Below are 27,012 nucleotides of genomic sequence, written 5' to 3'. Positions count from 1 at the left end.
TTTCAGCTACAACGGTAAAAAAATGTATTCGTCGTTCAAAGACAGATCAGTATGGTAAGGGTGTGTGGATTGAGTTATTCCCTTGTGCAAATTCAGCTATTTGCCCAGTGGGTTTGCTACAATATTATTCTCAAGTTAGGCCTCCGGGTGGTTATAATTTCTTTTTACATGAATCGGGGGCCCCGCTGACTAAATACCAATTTCTCTGTGTTTTCAAAAAATGCCTGAAAGCATTAAATCTCCAAGATGGTCATCTGACATCACATTCCTTCAGATTCGGTGCTGCTACTGAAGCAGCTAGATTAGGATTAGACACCGAATTTATTAAGAAAGTGGGTAGATGGAAATCGAACAGCTATCTATTATATGTTCGCCCTAACCTTTCTTTTAATTCTTTATAGGTCATGTCAGAACGATATGGATCATTGGCCATTCATTCGTGTATTGGGCACAACAAAGAGCGTCAGTCAGGAATTATTCTTGTGATTTAGGTCTGGATCCTTTGCATTTTAAAGTTTTGTGGTTCGGGAAGAGGGGTATGGTCTGGGCCAATTTGCTTCCGGAGGTTAGTAGGCTTCTTCAACAGTTCCCCCCCCCCAGATGGATTGATTATCCATCTTGGGGGTAACGATATTGGTAAATCCAAAACGTTAGACATTATTTTTACGATCAGAGATGATCTGCTTAGGCTTCAGTTATCTTTTCCCAACACGGTGTTTGTCTTTTCAGAAGTGGTGCAAAGACTATGTTGGCTTTCCTCGCCCGTTAAGCACCCTTTTGAGAAGATCAGGCGACGCATCAATAGGGCAGTTGCTCGTTTGCTGTCTCCATTGCATATTTTGTCTTTTAGGCATTCTGAATTGGAAGGCTTCATTCAGGGTCTTTATAGGAATGATGGGGTTCACTTATCGGACATTGGGTTAGATATATTTAATGCTAACTTGGGCACTTGCATTGAAATGGCCGCGGTTTGGGGTAATTGGTGACAGGTGACCACTTTGTTTGTCCCCTGTCGTTTGGGTTGATTTATAAAGCTGAAGTTTATACAGCCTGGGCCGTAGTGGCCAGGTTTGTTTTATTTTAGTGTCTTTTTAAATATTTATGAAGCTAATTGTATTTAAACCAATAATAAAGCAGCTGCGGCCGTTTCATTCCATGCAAGTGTCAATTTTATTTATTATAGTGTTTAAGTATTTATTGGTTTTAAGGGTCCTGCCTGCTGTCCCATGTCAGAAAAGGGGGGAAGTTTCAATAACCCCCTTTTCCTATGAGACAGCGGCAGGGCGGTCGGTTTCAAGGCTCCCCCTTGCAGAGGCATGCTATGGCTCTGCAGGAGTTGCCTGTCACTTTCCCGGGCTTTCTTTCAAACACCTGCTGTCCACGAGGCCAGCACCTGCTGTCCACGAGGCCTGCACGTGATTTTCCCGGGCTTTTAGGGCTCTTTGAGCCCAGTACTGGTTCTGACCAGTTTTATCCAGTAGGAATTCGGGCTATAAAAGGAAGGGTTCCGAGGAGCTGATCAGTCCGCCTCAGAGAACAGGATTGTGGTGTCCCCCCCCTCCCTCCCTTGTTTATTATTTTTGTCGCGGCTGCAATTATGTGGTAATGTCATCTTCAAAAAAAAAAAAAGTGTGTTTAAAAAAAAATAATAATAATAATAATATATTTATATATATATTTATATGTGTTGAATAAAGTTCTGTGCATATTATATTAAATTATTAATAAAAGTGTATGATGCTTGAAGATGGACAAAATCTGTTATAACTCTATATATTTGGTATGGGTTGATTTATAAAGCTGAAGTTTATACAGCCTGGGCCGTAGTGGCCAGGTTTGTTTTATTTTAGTGTCTTTTTAAATATTTATGAAGCTAATTGTATTTAAACCAATAATAAAGCAGCTGCGGCCGTTTCATTCCATGCAAGTGTCAATTTTATTTATTATAGTGTTTAAGTATTTATTGGTTTTAAGGGTCCTGCCTGCTGTCCCATGGAATATTTTTGTAGAGGTCCTTAAAGTAGTTGAGCCAGATGTCGCCATTTTGGATGTGGAGGTTGTTTTTCCTGGGTGCTGAGCCAATATTCTTCCATATTTCGCAGAAAGAATTTTCCTGAAGTTCCTCTTCCAGCTGTTGCAGGTTTTTGGAGATGAGGTTTTGCTTTTTCTTTTTAAGGGTTTGTTTGTACTTTTTCTGTAGGGTGCCATGGGCTATCCTTAGGTCAGCGTTGTCAGGGTCTCTGTGTTTGTTATTGGAGACGGTCCGTAAGGTGTTCCTTAAAGCGGAGTTCCGGCCACAATTTCACTTTTTAAATATAAATACCCCTGTAAGACACAAGCTTAATGTATTCTAGTAAAGTTAGTCTGTAAACTAAGGTCCGTTTTGTTAGGTTGTTACAGCATTTAGACACTTTATAAAATAGAAATTGACTGGGGCCATCTTAAGTGTGGGCATCATGAAGCCAGACTGTATGACTTTGTGGATTTCAGCCTTGCAGACCTCGCACATGCTCAGTGCTGCACAAGCAGTGTCAGATCAGGTTTCAGCACCTGTGCTGTCCAAGTCACATGATTCTTTGAGACTGGGGAGTGCACAGACTCCTGGAAAGTTACACCCACTACATTCCCAGGAGTCTGTGCGGTGTAGGTTAGGAAGCATTAACCACTTGCCGCCCGCCAATGACAGATTGACGTCGGCAAAGTGGTTGTAGAATCCTGACTGGACGTCATATGACGTCCTCAAGATTCTATGCCGCTGCGCGCCCCCGGGGGCGCGCATCGCGGCGATCGTTGTTGCGGGGTGTCAGTCTGACACCCTGCAACACCGATCTCGGTAAAGAGTCTCTCACGGAGACTCTTTACCACGTGATCAGCCGTGTCGAATCACGGCTGATCACGATGTAAACAGGAAGAGCCGTTGATGGCTCTTCCTCACTCGCGTCTGACAGACGCGAGTAGAGGAGAGCCGATCGGCGGCTCTCCTGACAGGGGGGGTTCGCGCTGATTGTTTATCAGCGCAGCCCCCCTCGGATCGCCACATGGACCACCAGGGATGCCCACCTTGGACAACCAGGGAAGGGCAGATCAAAAAAAAAAAATCTGAAAAAAAAAAAAAAAAAAAGGCTGTAAAAAAAAAAAAAAAAGCATTTAAAAAAAAAAAGATGCCAATCAGTGCCCACAAATGGGCACTGATTGGCAACATAGGTAAATCAGTGTCGCCCCAGTGTCCATCAGTGCCACCCCACATTGTCCACCAGTGCCACTCTACAGTGTCCATCAGTGCCACCCCACAGTGCCCATCCATGCCCAGTGCCCACCTATCAGTGCCCATCTGTGCCACCCATAAGTAGCCATCAGTGCCGCCCATGAGTGCCCATCTGTGCCGCCTATGAGTGCCCAGTGCCGCCCATGAGTGCCCATCAGTGCCGCCTATGAGTGCCCATCAGTGCCGCCTATGTGTGCCCATCAGTGCCGCCTATGTGTGCCCATCAGTGCCGCATACAAGCGCCGCCAATCAGTGCCACCTCATCTGTGCCCGTCAGTACTACCTCATCGATGGGCACCGATGAGATGGCACTGATGGACATCAGTGCCGCCATATCAGTGCCCGTAATTGAAAGAGAAAACTTACTTATTTACAAAAAAATTAACAGAAAAAAATAAAAACGTATTTTTTTTTCAAAATTTTCAGTCTTTTTTTAGTTGTTGCGCAAAAAAAAAAAAAATCGCAGAGGTGATCAAATACCACCAAAAGAAAGCTCTATTTGTGGGAAAAAAAGGACGCCAATTTTGTTTGGGTACAGTGTAGCATGACCGCGCAATTGCCATTCAAAGTGCGACAGTGCTGAAAGCTGAAAATTGGCTTGGGCGGGAAGGTGTATACGTGCCCTGTATGGAAGTGGTTAAGCATCTAGGTGCAGGAAGTGGGAAGATGAACTATTCTGCCTAGCAACAACACTTTAAAGGCATCTAAAAAAAAAAAAAAAAAAAATCGTAAAGGACTAATGACATTTTTTTAAAACTACTGATGTAATGTTATATTTATGGGTGGAACTCCACTTTAATGCTTTGCATTCTTTGTCGAACCATTTATTGGATTGTTTGTTGGATGGTTTCTTGTAGTTGGTTTTCCTCAGCTGGGCTGTTTCTGCAATAGTGTGTAGTATGGAAGTCCTTTGCTGCCTGGTTCACACCTGGTGGGCTTATCTCATAGGTGGTGTTTTGGAAGTTTTCAAGCTGTTTTTTAATGTCGGGTCTGTCGGTTACCTCTCTGTATTTTGTGGTAGACTGTTTGGACCATTTAAATCAGGGGTGGGGAACCTGCGGCCCGCGGGCCGCTTGCGGCCCGCGAAATCATTCAATCCGGCCCCCCATGCGATTGTAAAACACCGCCGCCGATTGTCACTATGGAGCGGAGTAAATGTATTGCTAAACACACTGACAATGAATGGATGATCATGGCGATCATTCATTCATTGTCCGTGTGTTTAGAAATACTTTTACTCCGCTCCTGCGGCCCGCCCCTGTTAGCCGGCGCCAGCCTCCAGCCATTGCACTGCAGCTAAGATGCTTCCCTAGGTTTACAGCCCCGCCCGGCGGCGTGACGTCACTCACGGCGGGCGGGGATCACCATTCATGCTGGCTGGGATGGCACTGATGGGAGGAGCATAGAGAGGACGAGCCAGCGCCACCGACGAGGAACCATTTCCAGCAGCAAGTAAGGCAGCCAGACAGCATCATGAAATACAGCAAATTTTTTTAATATGCAGCATAGCGGCGGGGGGAGGGGGGTAAATGTCCTGCACAGTGCACAGAACATTAATACATAAGTGACCATGACCAGTGCAGGACATTTCCCCCCCTCCCCCCGCCGCTATGCTGCATATTAAAAAAATCACAGACAGTCATCAAAGTTAATAATCTTCAGACTGCATCATTCTGTATGCAGTCTGAAGATTATTAACTGTGATGACTGTCTGTGATTTTTTTAATATTCAGCATGGCGGTGGGGGGAGGGGGTAAATGTCCTACCTACACAGTTGCACTGGTCATAGTAACTCATGTATTAATGTCCTGCACTGTGAGTTACCATGACCAGTGCAGGACATTTACCCCCCCCCCCCCCCATGCTGCATATTAAAAAAAATTTACAATGTCATTAGGGGAAAGTTCTTATCTTTATTCCGCAGTTCTGAGTCCCGACAATCTAATCTCCCCATGTCCTCTTCTATACAGATACCCTGTCTGAGTAATGTAATTGCCGAGAACCTCTGCACAAGGATTACTCCGCCTGAGCCCGAAAACCATCAAATAGTCCCTGCAGAGTAATCCTTGTGCTGCTGATCCCGGAAATTACATTACTCAGTGTATCTGTATAGAAGAGGACATTGGGGCTCAGATTAAATTGTCCGAACTGCTGTATAAGGATAAGAACTTTCCCCTACCAACTTTAACTACTAGTGTTCCTCCACCAGCTAAGCCACAGTACACTTTGAATCATGTGTCCGGGTAGAAGGCGGAAGGAGACCCGGACACATGATTCAAACCCCGTACTGTCCGGGTCAATCCCGTACAGGTGGCAACCCTAGGTAAATGTCCTGAACTGGTCAATGGTCATGGTAACTCATGTATTAATGTCCTGCACAGTGCAGGGTGCTGTGTAATGTAAAGGGGTCCAGAGATGCAGGGTGCTGTGTAATGTAAAGGGTCCAGAGGTACAGGGTGATGTGTAATGTAAAGGGGTCCAGTGATGCAGGGTGCTGTGTAATATAAAGGGGTCCAGAGGTGCAAGGTGCTGTGTAATGTAAAGGGGTCCAGAGGTGCAGGGTGCTGTGTAATGTAAAGGGGTCCAGATGTGCAAGGTGCTGTGTAATGTAAAGGGGAACAGTGATGCAGGGTGCTGTGTAATATAAAGGGGTCCAGTGATGCAGGGTGCTGTGTAATGTAAAGGGGTCCAGAGGTGCAAGGTGCTGTGTAATGTAAAGGGGTCCAGTGATGCAGGGTGCTGTGTAATGTAAAGGGGTCCAGTGATGCAGGGTGCTGTGCAATGTAAAGGGGTCCAGATGTGCAAGGTGCTGTGTAATGTAAAGGGGAACAGTGATGCAGGGTTCTGTGTAATGTAAAGGGGTCCAGTGATGCAGGGTGCTGTGTAATGTAAAGGGGTCCAGTGATGCAGGGTGCTGTGTAATGTAAAGGGGTCCAGAGGTGCAGGGTGCTGTGTAATGTAAAGGGGTCCAGTGATGCAGGGTGCTGTGTAATGTAAAGGGGTCCAGAGGTGCAAGGTGCTGTGTAATGTAAAGGGGTCCAGTGATGCAGGGTGCTGTGTAATGTAAAGGGGTCCAGTGATGCAGGGTGCTGTGCAATGTAAAGGGGTCCAGATGTGCAAGGTGCTGTGTAATGTAAAGGGGTCCAGTGATGCAGGGTGCTGTGTAATGTAAAGGGGTCCAGTGATGCAGGGTGCTGTGTAATGTAAAGGGGTCCAGAGGTGCAAGGTGCTGTGTAATGTAGAGGGGTCCAGTGATGCAGGGGGGGGGGACACGTTTAATCCCCGCTATAACAGGCTAATTTTTAAGTTGATCATTTTGTACGGCCCCCGAATGATATTACAAAAATCCAAATGGCCCTCGGCAGAAAAAAGGTTCCCCACCCCTGATTTAAATGATGGTGGCAGGTTGCGGAGAGACGCCCGGTGGAGTTTTGGTGATGGTTTGCTAGAAGATTTGATGTATAGCAGTAGTTGGTTGTGGTCTGATAGGTGTGTTTGTGGGGTGACTGTAAAACCATTGATGAGTGTGGGGTTCATATCTGTGATGGCATAGTCTACCACACTGCTGCCTACATGGGAGCTAAATGTGTACCTTCCTAAAGAGTCTCCCTTGGTACGGCCGTTGAGGATGTAGAGGCCCAGACTGCGATGCACATTCAGCAATTTTCTTCCGTCTTTGTTGGTTGTACTGTCATAGCTGTTTCTTTGATTCTGTATGGTCGTAATTTGCATGGCCCAGTATGTATGTGTTTCCATCAGAACTTGTATAGTCCTTTTCCCTTCCTGTCCTGGCATTGAGGTCTCCACAGATGAGCACTTGTCCCAGGGATTGGAAGTGGATGACCTCATTTTGTAGGATCTCATAGGTGTCTGGTCTGTAATATGGAGACTCTGCTGGGGCAATGTATGCTGCACACAGGTAGATGTCGGACTGGGAGGTGAGGATGGAGCTGCATATTCTTAGCCAGATGTGGCTCTCTCCTTTTATGATTGCATTGATATTCCCATGTAGCTCCTCCTTGTACCAGACTAGTATTCCTCCTGAACATCGGCCCTGTTTGATGTTTTTATCTTTCTGTGCGGGGACAGAGAATTCCCTATAGCCAGTAGGTACTGATAGTTCATCCTGTGCCCTGGTCCATGTTTCCAGGAGGTTTTGTATGTCCGTCTCGTATAGTCTTTGCTTGAAATCTGGATCATCTACTTTGGATCCGAAGGCTGAAGCGTTTAGACCCTGAATGTTCCAGCTACTGATTACTAATGTAGCGCCCCCTTACTTTCAGTATGGGCACTACGCTAAAGTTAGTGGGGAATGGGAGAGTTACTTTGCTCCCATTCACAGTTTATTTAAATTGGGACTGCTGTCATTCCAGAAAAGACCACTGGGTCAGTCTGTGCTCCAGAAATGCGTTACCATCCCTGGCCGGCAGATGGCACCAGTGGGGTTCTGGCCGAGTGAGTTTTCCTCAGCAGCCAATTAGAGGAGTTTTTCCCTCGCAAGGCATGCTGGGAAAGGGTATATCTGTGACAGGTGTCATGTGTTCTTAAATCTTCGCGGGGTCCCGTTCCAGGTGCGACATCCACCTTCAGGGTGCACGCATCCATAGACCCCGCCAGCGAGGCCCACCTGGCCAAAACTGCAGGCTACACAAACCCTCATCCTGAGGTACAATGGGACCCCAGTGACTCTATTGAGAGGATTCCTGGCTTGGACAAACCAATCGGGGATCTGGTGACCGGGATGCTGACAGGTACGCTTTGCTGTCATCCGGTGACCTATGTTAAAAATCTACTGGAAGGATTCGCTCTGCTCATCCATTAGTTCATTTAAAGTAATTGGCCTGTGGCAGAGGCCCTAGAGCCAGGTCTGTGAGAGAGATCTGTTCCTCACAGAAAATCCTAAGTGACACTTCGGCTGCCAGGCTTGTAAGAGAGGTCTGTCCGGGGGCACTTTACCCACTCTGTTTGGAGTGGCGACGAGTAATATTTTGGTACTCTATTGAGCAAGGATTGCTCAATTAATATCCAGGCCTGATACTGCATGGTTCTCTCTTTTCTTCATCAACCTGCTCTTCCCACTTATTGTTGATGTTGGCCTGGAAATAAAGCATTGGAAAAACCTTGATTCACTGTCTGGACATTCGCTCACTGTTTTGGCTCACTGCTATCACCTCTAGACACACTGCAGGGTAACTTAATACGCCGATCCCCAAACAATCAGCGGCTCCTTCGGGGGTAGCGCTACACTAATGATGTCATTTTTTGTTTGTATATTTATATACCTTGTAATGGGTGAATTTCTTGGGACCAACCGGGTTATGGGTGGTTGTCATTTGTCTTGTCTTTTTTGCTTTTTTTAACTGTCACGTCATTGCATAATGTGCTAAGGAGGGTTATTATCTCCTCCTCCTTTTCTCTGCCCTGTTGTGGTCTTGGTATCCATCTTGAGGTGGGTGGTTTCCATTCTTGCCATCTTCGTGGTCCAGTTCTTTGGCTGGGTGTATTGTTGTTGTATTGTATTAGTGGTGAGGTTTGGGGTCTTGCAGTTGTAATTCTGTCTACCTGAGAATGGTTTGTGCCATGTTCTCCCTCTCGCGCTATACTGCTCTCTGTATTTCTCTCTCTCTCCCTCTCGCGCTATACTCCTCTCTGTATTTCTCTCTCTCTCCCTCTCGCGCTATACTCCTCTCTGTATACCTATCCCTCTCTCGCGCTATACTCCTCTCTGTATTCCTCTCTCTCTCCCTCTCGCGCTATACTCCTCTCTATATTCCTCTCTCTCCCTCTCGCGCTATACTCCTCTCTGTATACCTCTCTCTCGCGCTATACTCCTCTCTGTATTCCTCTCTCTCCCTCTCGCGCTATACTCCTCTCTGTATACCTCTCTCTCTCTCTCGCTATACTCCTCTCTGTATACCTCTCTCTCTCTCTCTCGCTATACTCCTCTCTGTATACCTCTCTCTCTCCCTCTCTTGCTATACTCCTCTCTGTATTTCTCTCTCTCTCTCCCTCTCGCGCTATACTCCTCTCTGTATACCTATCCCTCTCTCTCTCTCGCGCTATACTCCTCTCTGTATTCCTCTCTCTCTCCCGCGCTATACTCCTCTCTGTATTCCTCTCTCTCTCCCTCTCGCGCTATACTCCTCTCTGTATTCCTCTCTCTCCCTCTCGCGCTATACTCCTCTCTGTATACCTCTCTCTCTCTCTCTCGCTATACTCCTCTCTGTATACCTCTCTCTCCCTCTCTTGCTATACTCCTCTCTGTATTTCTCTCTCTCTCCCTCTCGCGCTATACTCCTCTCTGTATACCTATCCCTCTCTCTCTCTCGCGCTATACTCCTCTCTGTATTCCTCTCTCTCTCCCGCGCTATACTCCTCTCTGTATTCCTCTCTCTCTCCCTCTCGCGCTATACTCCTCTCTGTATTCCTCTCTCTCCCTCTCGCGCTATACTCCTCTCTGTATACCTCTCTCTCTCTCTCGCTATACTCCTCTCTGTATACCTCTCTCTCCCTCTCTTGCTATACTCCTCTCTGTATTTCTCTCTCTCTCCCTCTCGCGCTATACTCCTCTCTGTATACCTCTCTCTCGCTATACTCCTCTCTGTATACCTCTCTCTCTCCCTCTCTCGCTATACTCCTCTCTGTATTTCTCTCTCTCTCCCTCTCGCGCTATACTCCTCTCTGTATTTCTCTCTCTCTCCCTCTCGCGCTATACTCCTCTCTGTATACCTCTCTCTCTCCCTCTCTTGCTATACTCCTCTCTGTATTTCTCTCTCTCTCCCTCTCGCGCTATACTCCTCTCTGTATACCTCTCTCTCTCTCTCGCTATACTCCTCTCTGTATACCTCTCTCTCTCCCTCTCTCGCTATACTCCTCTCTGTATTTCTCTCTCTCTCCCTCTCGCGCTATACTCCTCTCTGTATACCTCTCTCTCTCTCGCTATACTCCTCTCTGTATACCTCTCTCTCTCCCTCTCTTGCTATACTCCTCTCTGTATTTCTCTCTCTCTCCCTCTCGCGCTATACTCCTCTCTGTATACCTATCCCTCTCTCTCCCTCTCGCGCTATACTCCTCTCTGTATTCCTCTCTCTCTCCCTCTCGCGCTATACTCCTCTCTGTATACCTCTCTCTCGCGCTATACTCCTCTCTGTATTCCTCTCTCTCCCTCTCGCGCTATACTCCTCTCTGTATACCTCTCTCTCTCTCTATACTCCTCTCTGTATACCTCTCTCTCTCTCTCTCTCTATACTCCTCTCTGTATACCTCTCTCTCTCCCTCTCTTGCTATACTCCTCTCTGTATACCTCTCTCTCTCCCTCTCTTGCTATACTCCTCTCTGTATTCCTCTCTCTCTCCCTCTCGCGCTATACTCCTCTCTGTATACCTCTCTCTCTCTCTCTCGCTATACTCCTCTCTGTATACCTCTCTCTCTCTCCCTCTCTTGCTATACTCCTCTCTGTATTTCTCTCTCTCTCCCTCTCGCGCTATACTCCTCTCTGTATACCTCTCTCTCTCTGTATACCTCTCTCTTTCTTTCTTTCTCTCTCTCTCTCTCTATACTCCTCTCCAGGGCCGCTGATAGGGCAGTACAGGCAGCCCTGTTGTACTGGGCCCGGACCCCAGCAGCTCCACAGGGGGGCCCGGACAACTTTACAGTTAATTTCTGTCTTAAAAAGAATACAGCTTTCTAAACTTCACCTCCTTCCCCCGCTACTACTTGCTAAGGGAAGGGGCTGTAATTACATATTCTTGGGCCCCATCAGGTCATCAGAGGGGCCCAGGATGTGAGCGCAGTGGTGGGACTATTTCTTGTTTTTCGGGCGGATGTACATAACACTGTACCGCACATTACTCTGCTTTTTAATTAGTCCCGGTGACTTGTCCTCAATGTTCCCCTATGGGGGAAGTTCCACAACCGACTGCGCAGTCTCCGGGCATGCGCAGTAACATTCTACGGGCAGGCTACGGAAATAGCCGAACAAAACAGCTGATCATCAGCTGTGGAACACGGAATCGGCAGCTAGCTGCTGAGACAGGAAACCCGGCTTGTGGAGCGTACCAAAAGTCAGCAGGGGAGGACGGAAAGCTTCACTGCACCACACCGTAAACATTTCCTCCAGACATGTATATTTATTACATCATTTACATTTACATTATCATTTACATCATAAGCACGTCGGGTTTGAAACGGATCGTAGAGGGGGGGGCTGTGTGCGGCTCTATGGGGCTGACGGAGCAGGAGGAGCTCACTGACTGACAATAGAGCGGCCCATCCAGGGCACCAGTCAGCGAGCACCCGGGCGGGGGAGGCTTCAGGGAGGGAGGAGGAGAAGATGACCATCGCCGAGCTTCTTACACAACCGACTGCGCAGACTGAAATAGCCGAACGCAACAGCTGATCATCAGCTGTTAAGTGGAACAAATACCATAGGTGGAACCAGCTTGTTAAGTCACCGGCCACTGTTGCTCACTGCCTTCCCTGGTGGAGTGATACGATGCTGCACTCCGCCTTCTGTCCTCAACTCCTCATGTGCAGAGTACTGCAGAGTGCCGAGACTGAGATGAGGCTGACAAGGGAGGAAGAACCTGGGCACCATGGCTGCAGAGCACACAGTGAGTGGAGCACAGAGGATAGACTCCTCACTGTGTATGGCTTACACACAGCATGGCATGTTACAGTATGTTTATTTAGAATTATGATACACAGTCAGCATGTGCTCTGTAATGGATCTGTCACAGTGTCAGATTGCTGTTGGGTGCTTACTTTGTTATGGCTGTACTGGGTTAATGTTTGTAACCCACAGTACAGCCAAAGTCAGAACCCAAAAGCCATTTGACACTGACAGATCCATGACAGAACACATGCTGACTGTGCTGCCTGTGTGATTTTCATAATGCTGGTGAAGATGTTGCTTTACACTTGCATTTGGGGGGGGGGAAGTAAACATGTGCCCCCCAACCACCCCCCTTTAACCACTTCCTGTCCAGCGACGTACTGGTACATTGCTGGATTGTAAGGGTGATATCTTGATCATAGCTACAGCGATGATCAAGATATAATTTTTTAGCCCCAGCGATTCTGCACAAAGTAAAAAGTAATCTTAGTGGTTAAAAAGCCCCTTAGATTACTTTTATAGTCAGTGGAAGGGGGTTCCACCACCATCACGCCACCACCTTTGCTGGGCTCTCCAATGCAATCGGGTCCTGTGAGCAGCAGCATCAAGTTCCTGGGACACAGTGAGTAGAACTGATGTAGTTCCTCCCACTGTGTGCTGTCAGAAACCAGGAGCAATTACCGACTTGAACAAGCAACTGATCAAACCGATCTGGGTTTGATCAGATGCTTTGGAGGCCAGAGGATAGATATGGGGTCTAATAGACGCCAGATCTCTCCATAAAGGGGACCTGTCACTGCCCCATGCTATAACTAGAGATGTTGTTCATTACTTCTGATAGCAATAAAAGAGATACAAAAAAAAATGAAAGACACAGTGAAAACATTTTTTGTTAATAAAATAAAATTGAAAAAAAAAAAATTAAACCGTCTCTGTCCCCCTGTACTGATAAGCCATAATGATTGTGTGTGCATATGTAAACGGTGAGAAATCTGCAGAGGTGGGGGGAGGGGCCTGGGGTGGGGTTGAGGGCGGGATTAAAGGGGGCCCCGTCAGGTAGTCTGTACGGGGCCCCATGATTTCTAACAGCAGCCCTGCTCCACTCTCTCTCTCGCTATACTCTTCTCTGTATATCTCTCTCGCTATACTCCTCTCTGTATACCTCTCTCTCTATACCTCTGTATCTCTCTCTCTCTCTTTCTCTCTCTCTATATATCTGTCTTGTTTTCACCGCCTGTATACTTCTGTTCAAAGTATATAGGGCCAAAGAAGCTTGTAATGACCTAGGGGGAGGGGGGGCGGGGAAACCCATGCTATTTTTCTCAGTGATTTTCATCCATTTTGCAGGGACCAAACATTACATTAAAGCCGCAAGCAGTCTTAAATTACTTTTTTCTTATAGTAATCTCATTTTGTGCAGGGACAGTTCTAAACACGTTCCACTACTATAGATACCCAGCAGGTACGATATTTAAAGGAATTTTCATTTTTTTTTTTCACTTTAACCACTTAAGGACCGCCTAACGACGATATACGTCGGCAGAATGGCACCGCTGGGCACAATCACGTACCTGTACGTGACTGTATAAAGCCCAGCGGTGGGTCGCGGGCGCGCTTCTGCGACCCGGTCCGAAGCTCCGTGACCTCGGCCGCGGGACTCGTGGACCCGATCGCCGCTAGAGTCCCGCGATCGGTCCCCGGAGCTGAAGAACGGGGAGAGCCGTGTGTAAACACGGCTTCCCCGTTCTTCACTGTGGCGCTGTCATTGATTGTGTGTTCCCTAATATAGGGACGCACAATCAATGACGTCAGACCTACAGCCACACCCCCCTACAGTTGTAAACACACATGAGGTCACACTTAACCCATTCAGCGCCCTCCTTGTGGTTAACTCCCAAACTGCAAATGTCATTTTCATAGTAAACAATGCATTTTTTGCTGTGAAAATGACAATGGTCCCAAAAATGTCTCAAAATTGTCCGAAGTGTCCGCCATAATGTCGCAGTCACGAAAAAAATTGCTGATCGCCGCCATTAGTAGTAAAAAAGAAATAATAAATAAAAATGCCATAAAACTATCCCCTATTTTGTAAACGCTATAAATTTTGCGCAAACCAATCGATAAACACTTATTGCTATTTTTTTACCAAAAATAGGTAGAAAAATACGTATCGGGCTAAACTGAGGAAAAAATATGTTTTTTTATATATTTTTGGGGGATATTTATTATAGCAAAAAGTAAAAAATATAGAATTTTTTTCAAAATTGTCGCTCTATTTTTGTTTATAGCGCAAAAAATAAAAACCGCAGAGGTGATCAAATAACACCAAAAGAAAGCTCTATTTGTGGAAAAAAAAGGACGCCAATTTTGTTTGGGAGCCACGTCGCACGACCACGCAATTGTCAGTTAAAGCGACGCAGTGCCGAATCGCAAAAAGTGCTCTGGTCTTTGACCAGCAATATGGTGGTTAAGCATCATTAAAATCGCTGCTCCAGAAAAAACGTTTTTAAAACTTTTTTTTCCATTGATACATGTTCCCTGGGGCAAGACTCGGGTCCCCAAACCCGTTTTCCGACAATAACTTGCATATTGGGCTTTAAAATGAGCACTTTTGAATTCGAACGTTCGAGTCCCATTGACGTCAATGGGGTTCTAAATGTTCGCGCGAACGTTAGGTCCGTTCGAAGGTTCTGGTGCGAACCGCATGGGGGGGTGTTTGGCTCATCCCTAGTCTGAACACACCCATGCTCTTTATGGCTGCCGGCTATTCAGCAGTAGAGATCATCTCAGGGCGTTTGGAAGTTGTCACCGTACACCACCAATCATAGGAGGCTGAGGTGCATATATAAAAAGGTCATAAATGCGTGCAGGGTGGGGAATGCCCTGGTCACTTATGATTGGCAGTACACAGTGACAGCTTCCTGGCAGGATAGCTCAGGTGGGTTGGGATTAGGATCTGAACACACCTGAGCTCATCCCTCTTCAGCAGTTGTGGCACCCATAGCTTTCTGATAACGGGGCCACTGCTGAACAGTGACTGCCATCTAATAGGATGCATCAGTCTCTGGGCACATACTGCCCTACACATACAGTATCTCACAAAAGTGAGTACACCCCTCACATTTTTGTAAATATTTTCTTTTTTCTTTTTATGTGACAACACTGAAGAAATGACACTCTGCTACAATGTAAAGTAGTGAGTGTACAGCTTGTATAACAGTGTAAATTTGTTGTCCCCTCAAAATAACTCAACACACAGCTATTAATGTCTAAAACGCTGGTAACAAAAGTGAGTACACCCCTAAGTGAAAATGTCCAAATTAGAATTAGCCATTTTCCCTCCCGGTGTCATGTGACTCGTTAGTGTTACAAGGTCTCAGGTGTGAATGGGGAGCAGGTGTGTTCAATTTGGTGTTATCGCTCTCACTCTCATACTGGTCATTGTAAGTTCAAGATGGCACCCCATGGCAAGGAACTCTGAGGAAATGAAAAAAAGAATTGTTGCTCTACATCAAGATGGCCTAGGCCAGTGATGGCGAACCTTGGCACCCCAGATGTTTTGGAACTACATTTCCCATGATGCGTATGCACTCTGCAGTGTATTTGAGCATCATGGGAAATGTAGTTCCAAAACATCTGGGGTGCCAAGGTTCGCCATCACTGGCCTAGGCTATAAAAAGATTGCCAAGACCCTGAAACTGAGCTGCAGCATGGTGGCCAAGACCATACAGCGGTTTAACAGGACAGGTTCCACTCAGAACAGGCCTCGCCATGGTCGTCATCATATCCAGAGGTTGTCTTTGGGAAATTGGCACTCCACAGCGCCGGTGTCCCGCGATCGGGTCATAGAGCTGAAGAACTGGGAGAGGTAAGTGTAAACAAACCTTTCCCCGTTCTTCCTAGTGGCAGTGGCTTCCTCCTGTCATAGGGAACGACGATCAGTAATGTGTCACGCCAGGCCACGCTCCCCTATAGTAAGAATCACACACGAGGGCACACTTAACCCCTACAGCGCCACCTAGTGGTTAACCCCATTCACTGCCAGTGTAATTTTCACAGTAATCGGTGCATTTTTATAGCACTGATGGCTTTAAAAATTACAATGGTCCCAAAAATGTGTCAAAGGTGTCCGATGTGTCCGCCATAATGTCGCAGTCATGATAAAAATCGCTGATCACCACCATTACTAGTAAAAAAAAATAATATATTAATAAAAATGCTATAAAATTATCCCCTATTTTATAGACGGTATAACTTTTGCACAAAACTGATCAATAAACGCTTATTGCAATTTTTTTATTTTTTTTTTATTACCAAAAATATGTAGAAGAATACGTATCGTCCTAAACTTAGGAAAAAATAAATGTTATTTTTTTATATTTTTTGTGGGGATATTTATTATAGCAAAAAGTAAAAAATATATTTTTTTTTTTCAAAATTGTCGCTCTATTTTTGTTTATAGCGCAAAAATTAAAAACCGCATAGGTGATCAAATACCACCAAAAGAAAGCTCTATTTGTGGGAAAAAAAGGACACAAATTTTGTTTGGGAGCCAAGTCGCACGACCGCGCAATTGTCAGTTAGACTGACGCAGTGCCGAATCACAAAAATAGCTACAAAATGGTCCGGGTAAGTGGTTAACCACTTCCATACCAGGCACTTACGCACCTTCCCGCCCAAGCCAATTTTCAGCTTTCAGCACTGTCGCACTTTGAATGGCAATTGCGCGGTCATGCTACACTGTACCCAAACAAAATTGGCGTCCTTTTTTCCCCACAAATAGAGCTTTCTTTTGGTGGTATTTGATCACCTCTGCGATTTTTTTTTTTGCGCAACTACTAAAAAAAGACTGAAAATTTTGAAAAAAAATTACGTTTTTATTTTTTTCTGTTAATTTTTTTGTAAATAAGTTATTCTCTTTCAATTACGGGCACTGATATGACGGCACTAATGGGCACCGATGAGATGGCACTGATGGACATCGATGAGGTAGTACTGACGGGCACAGATGAGGTGGCACTGATTGGCGGCGCTGGTTTGCGGCACTGATGGGCACTCATACGCGGCACTGATGGGCACACATGGGCAGCACTGATGGGCACACATAGGCGGCACTGATGGGCACTCATTGGCGGCACTGGGCACTCATGGGCGGCACAGATGGGCACTCATGGGCGGCACTTATGGGTGGCACTGATGGATACTTATGGGTGGCACAGATGGGCACTGGGCATGGATGGGCACTGTGGGGTGGCACTGATGGACACTGTGGGGTGGCACTGATGGACACTGGGGTGGCACTGATGGACACTGTGGGGCAGCACTGATTTATCCAGGTTGCCAGTCGGTGCCCATTTGTGGGCACTGATTGGCATCTTTTTTTTTTTTAATGCTTTTTTTTTTTAGACTTTTTTTTTTTTCCCCAGGCTTTTTTTTTTTGTTTGACCCACCCTGGTGGTCCAGGGTGGGCTTTCCTGGTGGTCCAGTGTGGCGATCCGAGGGGGGGCTGCGCTGATAAACAATCAGCGCGAACCCCCCTGTCAGGAGAGCCGCCGATCGGCTCTCCTTTACTCGCGTCTGTCAGACGCGAGTGAGGAAGAGCCATCAACGGCTCTTCCTGTTTACAACGTGATCAGCCGTGATTGGACACGGCTAATCACGCGGTAAAGAGTCTCCGCCGGAGGCTCTTTACCGAGATCGGAGATGCAGGGTGTCAGACTGACACCCCGCATCACCGATCGCCGCGCGCCCCCACGGGCCCGCGCGGCATGAAATCCTGCAGGACGTCCTGTCAGGATTTCACAACCACTTCCCGGACGTAAATCGGCTATAGGCCGGGCGGGAAGTGGTTAAAGATATAGGGCCAGATTCACAAAGATTTACGTTGGCGTATCGGTAGATACGCCGTCGTAAGTCAGAATCTAAGCCGTCGTACATTTAAGTGTATTCTCAAATTGAGATACACTTAAATGTAGCTAAGATACGACTGGCTGCGCCGTCGTATCTTAGCTGTCTAGTTACGCCGGCCGCTAGGGGCGTGAACGCTGATTTACGCCTAGAATGCGTAAATCAGCAAGATACGCCTATTCACGAACGTACGCTTGCCCGTCGCAGTAAAGATACGCCGTTTACGTAAGCCGTTTTCAGGCGTAAAGTTAGTCCAACAAATAGCTGGCCTAGCCAATGTTAAGTATGGACGTCGTTCCCACGTCGATTTTTGAAAATTTTACGTTGTTTGCGTAAGTCGTCCGTGAATGGGGCTGGACGTAATTTACGCTCACGTCGAAACCAATACGTCCTTGCGGCGTACTTTGGAGCAATGCACACTGGGATATGTCCACGGACGGCGCATGTCAATCACGTCGGGTCATGGTTTATTTACATAAAACACGCCCACCTCTTCACAATTTGAATTCAGCGTGCTTATGCCGGCCCATTTACGCTACGCCGCCGTAACTTAGGAGGCAAGTGCTTTGTGAATACAGCACTTGCCTCTCTGACTTACAGCGGCATAGCGTAAATACGATACGCTACGCCGGCTGAAACATACGCCGCCCTACGTGAATCCAGCTATCAATAAAATATTTACAATAATGTGAGGGGTGTACTGACTTTTGTGACATACTGTACATGCTGTTCTGCCCCATCCAGTTGCAGCAGCTGACATCCCCTCACAGAGTTTGACAGGCTATCTGCAGCAAGGCAAGGACGGTGCACCTGTTCCCTCCACTCACAGCTAAAGACCCTGGGCCAGATTCACGTATCTGGGCGCATCTTTGTGCGGGCGTAGCGTATCCTATTTACGCTACGCCGCCGCAACTTAGACAGGTAAGTGCAGTATTCACAAAGAACTTGCGCCCTAAGTTACGGCGGGATAGCGTAAATGGGCCGGCGCAAGACCGCGTAATTCAAATGATCAAGGCAGTGGGCGTGTTGTATGGAAATGAATCGTGACCCCACGTAAATGACGCGCCTAACGATCGGCGCATGCGCGTGCATGCTCAGAATCACGTCGCAAATACTCCCTAAATTACGCCGGCTCAATGCTTAGTCGACGTGAACGTAACCTACGCCCATCCCCATTCACGTACGACTTACGCAAACAACGTAAAATACGACGCTGTTCCGACGTCCATACCTTAAAATGACTTACCCCTGCTTTATGAGGGGTAAAGTTACGCCGGTCACCTTACGTAAACAGCGTATTTTAATACGCCGGGCGCAAGTACGTTCGTGAATCGGCATATCTAGCTCATTTGCATATTCAATGCGGAAATATACGGAAGCGCTCCTAGCGGCCAGCGTAAATATGCACCCCAAGATACGACGGTGTAGGAGACTTACGCCGCTCGTATCTTGGCAACGGTGGGGCGTATCTGATTCTATGAATCAGTCGCAAAGATACGACGGTGCACATTCGGACTTACGATGGCGTACGTGGAGATACGCCGTCGTAAGTCCTTTGTGAATCTGGGCCCCTAGCTTTATGCACCGTGGCTAAATGCATGGGATGTGCATGAGGTCTCAGAGTCAAAAATGTAAACTGGGGTGCCTAGAGATTTGCATACTTTTGTGCCGTGACTGAACAAAGGTTGAGAAACACGGCTCTTTACTGGAAATATTGCTCAAACATTTCTGTCGTTTCCTATTGTTGGTGCTGGGCTGGTGCGATCTTTGAACACATGATAATATAGTTACATGACTGTGTCGGAACGATACCTATCATCCATTCCTAGGTAAACGTAGCTTCTTTTCTATTATGTAGGTACTTTACATTTCCACATTAGTTCTGCTGCCATTGTCATTATTCATAATTCATCTTATTTTGTCAACATTGTGTCCTTTTTATGGTTAAAAAAAACAGATGTATTTATGATAAATTATTCAGTTATAGGAGCTGCCAGCAGTAGCCAGAAGTATCTGCATTTTGTCAAAGCCGTATAAAATCTCTGAGGCACTATGGCAACCAATGGTAGACCTGGAGTCGGAGTTGGTGTTGTGATTACAAGTACATCTCATCCAGGCTGTGTTCTGCTGGGAAGAAGGAAAGCAAAGGGATCTCCAGGAGCTGCCATGTATCAACTACCAGGAGGACATCTGGAATTTGGGTATGAAATAATAATAAAGTGTTACATAACCACTTGACTTTTATAGATTTTTTACCTTCCTGACCAGGTCATTTTTTGCTATACATGGGCAATTATTTTTTCGATGGGGCCACATGAGAAACTAAAAATATTTTGGAGGGCCGGGCCAAAAGGCTAAACTCAATACTGCATAAAATCAATTGTATTTCTTTATAAAAAGCAGTAAATATCATTGTTGGACAACTGGTACGAGTACTTGTTATAGACATGGCACAGGAGGGGGACAGAGGCTGGGGACATGGCACAGGAGGGGGACAGAGGCTGGGGACATGGCACAGGAGGGGGACAGAGGCTGGGGACATGGCACAGGAGGGGGACAGAGGCTGGGGACATGACACAGGAGGGGGACAGAGGCTGGGGACATGACACAGGAGGGGGACAGAGGCTGGGGACATGACACAGGAGGGGGACAGAGGCTGGGGACATGACACAGGAGGGGGACAGAGGCTGGGGACATGACACAGGAGGGGGACAGAGGCTGGGGACATGACACAGGAGGGGGACAGAGGCTGGGGACATGGCACAGGAGGGGGACAGAGGCTGGGGACATGGCACAGGAGGGGGACAGAGGCTGGGGACATGGCACAGGAGGGGGACAGAGGCTGGGGACATGACACAGGAGGGGGACAGAGGCTGGGGACATGACACAGGAGGGGGACAGAGGCTGGGGACATGACACAGGAGGGGGACAGAGGCTGGGGACATGACACAGGAGGGGGACAGAGGCTGGGGACATGACACAGGAGGGGGACAGAGGCTGGGGACATGACACAGGAGGGGGACAGAGGCTGGGGACATGACACAGGAGGGGGACAGAGGCTGGGGACATGACACAGGAGGGGGACAGATGCTGGGGACATGACACAGGAGGGGGACAGACGCTGGGGACATGACACAGGAGGGGGACAGACGCTGGGGACATGACACAGGAGGGGGACAGAGGCTGGGGACATGACACAGGAGGGGGACAGAGGCTGGGGACATGACACAGGAGGGGGACAGAGGCTGGGGACATGACACAGGAGGGGGACAGAGGCTGGGGACATGACACAGGAGGGGGACAGAGGCTGGGGACATGACACAGGAGGGGGACAGAGGCTGGGGACATGACACAGGAGGGGGACAGAGGCTGGGGACATGACACAGGAGGGGGACAGAGGCTGGGGACATGACACAGGAGGGGGACAGAGGCTGGGGACATGACACAGGAGGGGGACAGACGCTAGGGACATGACACAGGAGGGGGACAGACGCTGGGGACATGACACAGGAGGGGGACAGACGCTGGGGACATGACACAGGAGGGGGACAGACGCTGGGGACATGACACAGGAGGGGGACAGACGCTGGGGACATGGCACAGGAGGGGGACAGACGCTGGGGACATGGCACAGGAGGGGGACAGACGCTGGGGACATGATACAGGAGGGGGACAGACGCTGGGGACATGGCACAGGAGGGGGACAGACGCTGGGGACATGGCACAGGAGGGGGACAGACGCTGGGGACATGACACAGGAGGGGGACAGAGGCTGGGGACAGGCAGCCACTGTTTAATCAATAACAATTGATTAAACAGTGGCTGCGTGTGATGGCACAGTGGCTGCGTGTGATGGCACAGTGGTTGCGTTTGATGGGCACAGTGGCGACAATTGATGGCACAGTGGCTGCGTGTGATGGGCACAGTGGCAACAATTGATGGCACAGTGACTGCGTGTGTTGGCACAGTGGCTGCATGTGATGGCACTGTGGCTGCGTTTGATGGGCACAGTAGCTGCGTGTGATTGGCACAGTGGCTGCGTTTGATGGGCAGAGTGGCTGCGTGTTATTGGCACAGTGGCTGCGTGTGATTGGCACAGTGGCTGCGTTTGATGGGCACAGTGGCTGCGTGTGATTGGCACAGTGGCTGCGTGTGATTGGCACAGTGGTTGCGTTTGATTGGCACAGTGGCTGCGTTTGGGAACAGTGGCGACAATTGATTGCACAGTGGCTGCGTGTGATTGGCACAGTGGCTGCGTTTGATGGGCACAGTGGCTGCGTGTGATTGGCACAGTGGCTGCGTGTGATTGGCACAGTGGCTGCGTTTGGGAACAGTGGCGACAATTGATTGCACAGTGGCTGCGTGTGATTGGCACAGTGGCTGCGTGTGATTGGCACAGTGGCTGCGTGTGATTGGCACAGTGGCTGCGTGTGATGGGCACAGTGGCGACAATTGATGGCACAGTGGCTGCGATTAATGTTAATTCACGCCGCTGAAATGAACCGGCACGACCAACTGAATAGGGGGGGGGGGGAGCGACGAGCACACAAAGTGACAGGAGGAAAGGGAGCCAGGAGCGCACTCGGCAGCCAGGCAGTCGGCACACAATGTGTAAAGTGCCGCTGCCCGTGGCCCCGCGCTGTGACACACTGGCTGGTTGCGCCCCCCTCCTGCACTAAATGGTAGCGCCCGGCCCTGCCTGCTGTTATCACCGCGGCGGGGGAACATTACAGACAGCGTTCGTTTGAACAGCTGTTTTCCCCGCCGCGCATAGACACTCCCCCTTGGACGGATCTGTCCAATCGCGAGCAAGGGGGAGTGTCTATGTGACTCCCCCTTGCTCGCGATTGGACAGATCCGTCCAAGGGGGAGTGTCTATGCACGGCGGGGAAAACAGCTGTTCAAACGAACGCTGTCTGTAATGTTCCCCGCCGCTGTGATTAATGTGGCGGCGGCGATTTCGGCGGCGGTGGCGGGGGGGGCCGGATTAAAAGCCGTAGTTTGCCCAGGTCTGCTTTAAAGGATAGCTAAAAGTTTGTGTTTGTTTTGTTTTCTTTTTTTTTTTAAACCAAACATGTCATACTTGTGTCCTCAGTGCAGTTGGTTTTGCACAGAGTGGCCCTGAGCTTCCTCTTCTGGGGTCCCTCAGTGGTGCTGCTACTGGCACCTCTTCTTCTCGAGTGGCCCGTTGGAGAACCGCTCTCCCCCAGGACACCCATGCGGGGGCGCTCCACTCTATGGGCCCTCCATTCCTATCCGACAAAGACAGAAGGGGACGGATACCCTTCTCTTTTTTTTTTTTTAGAAGATCGGATTGGAGGTAGGCGGGTGTAAACGGAGGTGAATAGAGGGTCTAATTGTGCCCGCCTAAAAACAGGCGGACCCGATTGGACTGATCGTGTGAAAGGACAAGTATGGCTGGAGCCAGCTGCTATCTCCCATGCAGGTAATGACGGTGGCTGCTGCTGTCCCCCAGGGCGTATATGGCTGGCGGCTGCTGCGGTCCCCCAGGGCGGATATGGCTGGCGGCTGCTGCGGTCCCCCAGGGCGGATATGGCTGGCGGCGGCTGCTGCGGTCCCCCAGGGCGGATATGGCTGGCGGCTGCTGCGGTCCCCCAGGGCGAATATGGCTGGCGGCTGCTGCGGTTCTCCCAGGGCGCATATGGCTGGCGGCTGCTGCAGTCCCCCAGGGCGGATATGGCTGGCGGCTGCTGCGGTCCCCCAGGGCGGATATGGCTGGCGGCTGCTGCTGTCCCCCAGATCGGATACGGCTGGCGACTGCTGCTTTCCCCCAGGGCAGATACGGCTTGCGACTGCTGTTGTCCCCAAGAGCGGTTATGGCTGGCGGCGGCTGCTGCTGCTACTGTCCTCCAGGGCAGGTATGGCTGGCAGCTGCTACTGTCCTCCAGGGCAGATATGGCTGGTGGCTGCTGCTGTCCCCCCAGGGCAGATATGGCTGGTGGCTGCTGCTGTCCCCCCAGGGCAGATATGGCTGGCGACTGCAGCTGTCCCTCAGGGCAGATATGGCTGGCGACTGCAGCTGTCCCTCAGGACAGATATGGCTGGCGACTGCAGCTGTCCCCCAGGGCGGATACGGCTGACGACTGCTACTGTCCCCCAGAGCAGATACGGCTGGCGGCTGCTGCTGTCCCCTCAGGGCAGATATGGCTGGCGATTGCAGCTGTCCCCCAGGGCGGGTATGGCTGGGGCTGCTGCTGTCACCCAGGGTGGGTATGGTGACAAGTACTGCTCGCCGGCCTCCCAGGGTGGGTATGGTAGCAGGTACTGCTAGCTGTCTCTCAGGGCGGGTACGGCTGTCAGGTACTGCTGGTTGTCCCCCCCCCCCCGGGGTGGGTATCGCTCACAGTTGCTGTCTCAGGCAGATTGCATTTGGTATCACTCCACCTGTGACAGAAGCTGGCGCTATACCCAGCTGCATGCTTCCTATTCTGCCGGCTCCTTTCTTCACACTGATGCTCTGGGAAGGCAGGTCGGGAACCCACGATCTGGGATTGCTGACCCGCCTTTCCAGAGCAGAAGGTGGCTGGCCACCTCAGAGGGCGACTTGGGCCAGCGGTTGGGAACCCCTGCTGTACAGTGATCTTCTTGATTGTGCACTGTATGTAATGTAAATCACAAGATTGGCTGTACAGAATTGTAAATATTTTGTCAGCAAAAACAGTATAATCTATTTTATTCAATTGTGTGTTAGGCTGTTTTCCTAGAGTTCTAGTTTAAAGCCCAACTCCAAGTACAAAAAAAAAATGCCCTTGCAGTGGGTCCCCTGTACTGCAAGGTTTAAATTCATGTTATGTATAGGGATGCTGGAATAAAGAGAAATACTGACATTATTTTGCTCTGCAGCAGGGTCCCTCTAGCAGTGCTGGAACACAGCACTGTATACTGTATGTAGCTGATGCGACACACAGTATATACAGCACACGTGTTAGTAAAGGAAATAGTTTGTTTACGCCATCTTAACACAAATTAACTGTTTTAAAATCACAGTAACCATGAAGTTAGGCTTTAACTCTTGTGGGTGTGGGGGGACGGGACTGCAAGGGTACAAATTTTGTTTTCAGGAGTTGGTCTTTACGCTTGAGATCTTCAAAATATTCATATGTAGTGCCACTTTAAAGGAGAAGTACAGCCATAGCTTGTTTGGCTGTACTTCTCCTATGCATCACAGGAGTGTAGATCGTTTTGCACTTCTGTGACCGGTTTTCAGCAGACAGCGGGCTGTAGCTGACGTCACACAGCCGGTCCAGGTTCGGGAAAGACCGGCCCAGGTTCAGGAAAGACCGGCCGAATTTCGATCCATCAATGACCATTCCCACTTGGAAAAAGTTGATCTTGAATGGGAATGTTAGTAAATCTTTATTCAATCAGTGATATTATATATTTTTCTGGAATTCAACTTTTAATTTATTTTCTTAGGATATATAACCATTATGGGCCAGATTCTTGTAGTTTTCCCGCGGCAGTAGCGTAAGCCATTTACACTACGCCGCCCCAACTTACAGGAGCAAGTGCTGTATTCCCCAAACACTTGCTCCGTAGTTTGGGGCAGCGTAGTGTAATTGGCCCGGCGTATCCCCGCGTAATTCCAAAGGGGCGGCTTGTATTTAAATTAAGCGCGCCCCCGTTTCGATCGAACTGCGCATGCGCCAGGCTAAAAATAGCCCAGTGCGCATGCTCCAGTTCTCGGCGGAAAACGTCAATGACGCCGACGTGTGCGTCATTGACGTAAAGTCGTATTCAAGAACGACTTAGTAAAACGACGTCCCCGACGGGAAAAGACGACGCGGACCCGACGCCATACTTAACATGGCATACGTGGGACAGGCGTAAGGTTACCCCTCATTTAGCAGGGGTAACCTTACGCTTACGCAAACGACGTTAGCGACGGTTATGCGACACGATTTCGTTCGGGAATCGGCGTATCAGGCTCATTTGCATAAACAAATGAGACCTGAACGTAGACGCCACCTAGCGGCCGTCGGCGAATTACATTTAGGATCCGACAGTGTAAGTGACTTACACTAATCGAATCCTAGCCTAAATCCGGCGTATCTTGTTTTGTGAATACAAAATAATGATACGCCGGTGGGAAATTCGATTTACGCCGGTGTATCAGTAGATACACCGGCGTAACTTGTTTGAGAATATGGCCCTGTATGTTTATACTAATTCAGATCATGAATTTTTTCAAATGTCAGCATTACATACCTTTGTGCTTATGGCTTTAAAATCTGTTCATCTGACAGTTCAGTGATTTATGATTTGTTCTTGTTACAGTGAAAGCTGGGAGGCCTGTGCGGAGCGTGAGACCCTGGAGGAAGCAGGACTTCACCTTACCAATGTCCGTTTTGCTTCAGTAGTCAATTCAATTAGCATTGAACATAATTATCATTACATCACAATTCTAATGAAAGGGGAAGTCGACTTGAATTATCCATCAGAACCAACAAATAGAGAGCCTGAGAAAAACGAAGGTAAGTCCTTATATCTCCTGAGAAACAAGAATATTTTTCTAGGTAAATATATTTCTAAGAGCCGGTTCACACATGGGCAACGCGACTTTCAGCGCGACTTTGGGAGGCAACTTGAACACGACTTGAGTATGAATCCCAACGCGACCCACAACATGACTTGAAGTCGCCTCCAGGAGGGGGAACTCAATGCAAAATTTTAAACAAAAAAACGGCATGGGTTCCCCCTCTAGGGGCATACCAGGTTCTTAGGTCTGGTATGGATTTCAAGGGGAAGCCCCTACGCCGAAAAAACGTCATGGGGGGTCCCCCCCAAATCCATACCAGACTCTTATCCGAGCACGCAGCCCGGACGGACGAGCGCCCCCCCTCCTGAGCCGTACCAGGCGGCATGCCTTCAACATGGCCGTTGATGGGGACAAGAGCCTCTTCCTGGTTGTCGGGGTCTGCGGGCGGGGGGCTTATCGGAATCTGGGAGCCCCCTTTAATAAAGGGGGCCTCCAGATCCTGGCCCCCCACCCTATGTGAATGAGTATGGGGTACATCATTCACCTGGTGGTAGAAAAATGTCAATAAAAAAACACTACACAGGTTTTTAAAGTAGCTTATTAGGCAGCTCCGGGCGTCTTCTTCCGATTTCTCCCTTCTGCCGGGCACCACTGCTGTCTTCTTTCAGCTCTTTTACCAGCGGCAGCCCGGTCTTCTCCCTTCTTCCGACTTCGGGGGGTCTTCTC

At 48.7% G+C, this 27,012-nt stretch overlaps 2 protein-coding genes across 6 annotated transcripts in view; one reads left to right on the top strand and one right to left on the bottom strand.

The window, feature by feature from the left end:
* Positions 1-27,012, top strand: part of NUDT15 (nudix hydrolase 15) — a 61,902-nt gene that overhangs the window by 23,267 nt on the left and 11,623 nt on the right. For 2 of the 5 annotated variants that reach the window (XM_040341246.1, XM_040341241.1), the window contains exons 2-3: positions 19,768-19,987; positions 26,085-26,281. In XM_040341246.1, the coding sequence (XP_040197180.1) occupies positions 19,839-19,987; positions 26,085-26,281 (346 nt within the window). In that variant the 5' untranslated portion in view covers positions 19,768-19,838. The other 3 variants (XM_040341243.1, XM_040341242.1, XM_040341244.1) reach the window with 3 other exon arrangements.
* LOC120928242 lies at positions 4,090-7,220 on the bottom strand. The gene is made up of 2 exons (XM_040339350.1): positions 6,654-7,220; positions 4,090-4,300 (listed from the first exon to the last, which is right to left on the bottom strand). Exons 1-2 carry the CDS (start codon positions 7,127-7,129, stop codon positions 4,090-4,092), a joined length of 687 nt encoding a protein of 228 aa, XP_040195284.1. The 5' UTR covers positions 7,130-7,220.

Source organism: Rana temporaria, chromosome 2, assembly GCF_905171775.1.
Source record: "Rana temporaria chromosome 2, aRanTem1.1, whole genome shotgun sequence".
Taxonomy (NCBI): domain Eukaryota; kingdom Metazoa; phylum Chordata; class Amphibia; order Anura; family Ranidae; genus Rana; species Rana temporaria.
Note: the sequence above shows the minus strand (reverse complement) of the source record. Positions and strands in the feature narration are given on the sequence as shown.

What these genes read in the sequence shown, in the direction of transcription:
- LOC120928242 (XM_040339350.1), bottom strand. Translation starts at nt 7,129, where the DNA reads ATGAGATCCTACAAAATGAGGTCATCCACTTCCAATCCCTGGGACAAG. An exon ending in AACCTGCCACCATCATTTAA is followed by an intron (nt 4,301 to 6,653) that starts ATCAGGGGTGGG and finishes CCCCTGATTTAA; the next exon opens with ATGGTCCAAACAGTCTACCA.